Source organism: Silurus meridionalis, chromosome 24 (assembly GCF_014805685.1).
Source record: "Silurus meridionalis isolate SWU-2019-XX chromosome 24, ASM1480568v1, whole genome shotgun sequence".
Lineage (NCBI taxonomy): Eukaryota > Metazoa > Chordata > Actinopteri > Siluriformes > Siluridae > Silurus > Silurus meridionalis.
In genome coordinates, this window is record NC_060907.1 from 407,697 (window position 1) to 412,696 (window position 5,000).

The following is a 5,000-nucleotide window of genomic DNA, read 5'->3' on the forward strand; positions in this document are numbered from 1 at the left end:
TAAGCAATTAGTGTTTGCAGATGTGTCTGTGTGACCTGGTGACTAAGTGTAGCATTTTGATTGGTTGTGTTTGGAAAAGGAAAGCAAGTCACTTCCTGATAGATCTTTGTGTTTTAGGTAGAGAATTGTGTGTAGTGTTTTGAAAAAAAGTGTTTTATGCAATTGAGTCGAAGGCTGAGAAATAGCTTATGGTTTTGAAGATTTGGCATGTAGTTTTGCTTTGAGTGAGAGGTTTCAAAAATCGTGTGACATGAAAAGATTTTGTGTGTATGCAATTGGTAAAAACTGTAATACAATTTCATGGATCAAATATTAGAATTTAGGTTGTAAAGGTTGTAAAAAATTAAGGTTGCTTTGTGACATTGCTGTAGCCAAGCACCCCATTATTCAGGCAGGATTATTGTTCAAAATAACAACTCAACACAATAACAAAAAAATATCCTCAATAAGTCATAAATGCATATTGGAGGGAGCAGCAGTACATTTACATTTACATTTGCGGCATTTAGCAGACGCCCTTATCCAAAGCGATGTACAAAAGTGAGCAGTAGGCTGGATTATCTGAGCAGCAGATGCTTTAATTTGGTGGAAGGTATGCTTCAGGGTTTTTTTTACATTTCTGCATGAGCTCCACATAATCTTAATCAGTCCTACATTTCCATTCTGATTGTGTTCCATGGTGAGCAGATCTGTAGTTCAAACCCCACAAAATATACAAATACAGCACCATGGACTACTCTGATGTAACTAATCTACATTATGGAAATGTTTTTATTTGAAATCTGTGTGTGTGTGTGTGTGTGTGTGTGTGTGTGTGTGTGTGTGTGTGTAGGTGAGTAATCTGGGACTAAAAGATTTACCTGTAGTAGTAGGTTTCTGGATGCCGTGCAAGACTCCAGTAAACTTCTATCGTCTCTACAATCACAGCATCACCGTGTCACAGGTAAATATTTATTTTAACAATAATAAATTACTATGATGATAATGATGATGGTTTTTCTGAATGGAATAATGCTATTCTAATGTTCTATCAGTGTTGTTCTGGATTATTTTGAAATCTACAGCCCCAATTCCAATTTGAAATGTAAATAAAAACAAAATGCAATGATTTGCAAATCTCATCCATATTTTATTCACAATGGAACACAGAAAAATCAAATGTTGAAACTCAGGAAATTTGATGCAACACCTCTCCAAAACATTGACGGGGCAACAAAGGTGTGTTTTACTATGTATTGTAGAAATGACAATAAAAACCTCTTGACTTTACTTAACTTGACTTGAGGTGACTCTCGGTTAACTCCTTTAAGTAATATTAGATTAGATTCAACTTTATTGTCATTGTGCAGGGTACATGTACAGAGCCAATGAAATGCAGTTAGCATCTAACCAGAAGTACATAAATGGCCTATTTACTATAGATAACAGTAGATAAATAAGGTATGAGGTCCATATGTAGAGGGTTGAGGGTGATTAATGTACACAGTACACAGTGAAAATGAGACAAGGTTCCTCCAGAACCCTGGTGCTACACTAAACAACATAGAGCTACAACACACAACCTGAGCTACATAAAGTGAGTCCAGTGCAACTAAGTGCAAACAGTGCAGACGGAAAACAGGACAGACAGACAGACAAACAATACAGAAGGACAACACAGACAGTGTGGGACAATACACATAACACAAAATAACACCAACCAGTAAACCTACTGTACACTCTGATTATACAGTGCTGTGATAAGAGAATTATAAAGACTATAACAGTGTAAATATAAACAAACACTATGCAGTGCAGAAAACAGCATGTAAACAGTGTAATATGGTGAAGTATAAATAATATTAAATGGTGGTGGAATGGATTGAGATGAGTAATGAGTGTGTGTTAATTTCAGGTTGAACAGTAACACACAGTTGAGTGTGTGTGTGTGTGTGTGTGTGTGTGTGTGTGTGTGTGTGTGTGTGTGTGTTATTTTTTAGTTTCAATTTAGTTCTGTGTTAAGAAGCCTGATGGCTTGCAGGAAAAATCTGTTAAACAGTCTGGATGTAAGGCCTGAATGCTTCGGAACTGCTTTCCTGATGGCAGGAGGGTGAAGAGTGTGTGTGTGTGTGTGTGTGTGTGTGTGTGTGTGTGTGAGGGGTGTGTCTGTGTGTGAGGGGTGTGTGAGGGGTGTTTGTGTGAGGTGTGAGGGGTGTGGTCGTTCACAATGCTGTTGCCTTTGCAAGTCAAGAGTCAAGTCAAGAGGCTTTTTATTGTCATTTTTACTATACAAAGTGGTACACAGTACACAGAAAAAAACGAAACAACGTTCCTCCGGAACCCTGGTGCTACATTAAACAACAGCATCTGTCTGCAGATGCAGCGTGTGGTGTAAATGTGCATAATAGAGGGGAGAGAGACTCTGATGATCTTCCCAGCTGTCCTCACTATCCTCTGTAGGGTCTTGCGATCTGAGACGATGCAGTTCCCAAACCAAGCAGTGATGCAGCTGCTCAAGATGCTCTCAATGGCCCTCTGTAAAGATTAGCTTTCCTCAACCTTCTCAGGAAGTAGAGAAGCTGCTGGGCTTTTTCAGTGATGTAGCTGGTGTTAAGAGACCAGTGAACAGCAGCCCTGAGGGACCCCAGTGCTCAGTGTGGTGGTGCTGGAGATGCTGTTTCCGATCCGGACTGACTGAGGTCTCCCAGTCAGGAAGTTCAGGATCCAGTTGCAGAGGGAGGTGTTCAGGCCCAGCAGGCTCAGCTTATCAGATGCTAAGGGATGATTGTGTTAAATGCTGAGCTGAAGTCTATAAACAGCATTCGTACAAACGTGTCCTTGTTGTCCAGGTGGTTGAGGGCCAGATGACAAACTGCATTGGGGTCCAGTAAGGGTGGAAGCTGGGTCTTGATGTCAAGTCAAGTCAAGTTTATTTCTATAGCGCTTTTCACAACAGACATTGTCTCAAAGCAGCTTTACACAAATTAACAGTGAAGGTGAATGGTGTGTGTTTATCCCTGATGAGCAGCCGTGGTGACTGTGGCAAGGAAAAACTCCCTTAGATGTAATGAGGAAGAAACCTTGAGAGGAACCAGACTCAAAAGGGGAACCCATCCTCATTTGGGTGACATCAAGAGTTTGATTATACATGCCCCATGACGAGCCTCTCAAAGCACTTAATCACTATGGATGTGAGTGCAATGGGACAATAGTCTTCGAGGCAGGTGACTGTAGACTTCTTTGGAACAAAGAATATAGCCATTGTCTTAAGGCATGTAGGAACAACGTTGCTGCTCAGGGAGATGTTGAAGATGCAGGTAAAAACATCCACTAGTTGTTCCGCACATTCCCTGAGCACTCTACAAGGAATGTTGTCCGGTCCAGCAGACTTCTGTGCGTTAACACTGCATAGAATTTTCCTCACTTCAGGTGTGGTTAGACAGAGCACCTGGTCATTGGGAGGAGGGGTGGTCTTCCTCACCGTAATGTTGTTCTGCACCTCGAACCGGGCGTAGTCCGACGAAGTCATTCAGCGTATCTGGGAGGGAGGCATCATGGTCACAAGCAGGTGAAGTTGTCTTGTAGATCACCTGGATGCCCTGCCACATGCGCCGAGTGTCTCTGCAATCCTGAAAGTGGTTGTGGATTTTCTTTGCGTGTGCGCGCTTCGCCTCTCAGATGGCATGGGACAGTTTGGCCCTTGCTGTGCTTAAGGCCATCTTGTCCCCTGCTCTAAAGGCGGAGTTTCTGTGTTTCAGCAGCGCACGCACTTTTGCGGTCATCCACGGCTTCTGTTTGGAGCATGTAGTGATGGTCTTGGAGATGGTCACGTCATCAACACATTTGCTGATGTAGCTGGTCACTGATGATGTGTATTCCTAAAAGTTGAGGGAATTGCCGTTGGTGTCCCAGTCAGTGCACTCAAAACAGTCCTGAAAAGCAGCGATGCCTCCTGCTGGCCAGGTTTTCACCTGTTTTCAGAACCGGTTTAGAGCTTCTGATGAGCAGTTTGTATGCTGGAATTAGCATAACAGAGATGTGGTCTGAGTAGCCGAGATAAGGGTTTTTTTTATATTACATAATAGCGTGTTCGCTCCTCACGTTGCAAAGTCCACATGCCATAGAGTTTAGGGAGCACAGTCCTGAGATTTGCATGGTTGAAATCTCTGGGGATAATAAAAATCTGTTGGGGTGAGCATTCTGCAGGTCGCTAATATCTCCATAGAGTTCACACGGTGCCTCCTTAGCGCTAGCTGGATGGCGGCTTCCGGAACTCTGTCGCTGAGCCGCGTCTCCGTAAAAACAACTCTTGCCGCGTCGTCCACTGGAGTCGGAAGTAATCCAATTTATTGTCCAGGCAGTACACATTTGAAAGAAGAATGGACGGGAGAGCCAGCCAACTAGGGTTAGCATTTAGCCTAGCACGGACTCCCACCTGCTTGCCATGCTTCCGTTTTTTGAGTCCCCTCTCCTGGCCACTGGCATCAGATGACACCCTGAGGGCTGGGGGACTGGTCTTTTTGGCCGAGGTCACAGCAAGCTGAGGTCACGAAGGTTGTTAATTACATCATCATGCAGATTAGTGGTTGCATGATTTCTGTACCTTAACAGCATCTGGTGGTCGTATACATGAACACAGCTGTCTCTGGTGTCCATGTATTATGAAAAGCCAGTGCGAGCTACTGTATAGTCCATGGTTGGGGTGAGAGGTATCTTTGATGACACGGTCCAAAATTCAATACCAATAAAACAGAGCAATGTGAGCTAGGAAGACTTAGAAAACAAGAAACAAGTAGGGTCAGCTGAAGAGTAGCAAATACAGGAGACTGGTGAGAACAGACTCTGTAATGCAAGGAACAGAGAAGACCAGAAGTGACCCAGATGTACTGGCTGACAATAGCCACCTGTGACATGAATTTTCAACCACTGATGCTGCTGTTTCTCTATTTATCTGCCCTGCTGGATGATTGGCTTTTCCAGATCCAGTTGCTGCTGATGCTTTCTACAGTTGATTTTTGATT

The 5,000-nt window shown here is 43.2% G+C and overlaps 1 protein-coding gene across 3 annotated transcripts in view; it reads left to right on the forward strand.

Moving 5' to 3' along the window:
• Positions 1–5,000, forward strand: part of zmp:0000001082 (integrin alpha-D) — a 73,665-nt gene that overhangs the window by 59,016 nt on the left and 9,649 nt on the right. For all 3 annotated transcript variants that reach the window (XM_046837320.1, XM_046837319.1, XM_046837321.1), the window contains exon 25: positions 833–943. In XM_046837320.1, coding sequence (XP_046693276.1) covers positions 833–943 — 111 coding nt within the window. The remainder of the gene's footprint in view (positions 1–832; positions 944–5,000) is intronic.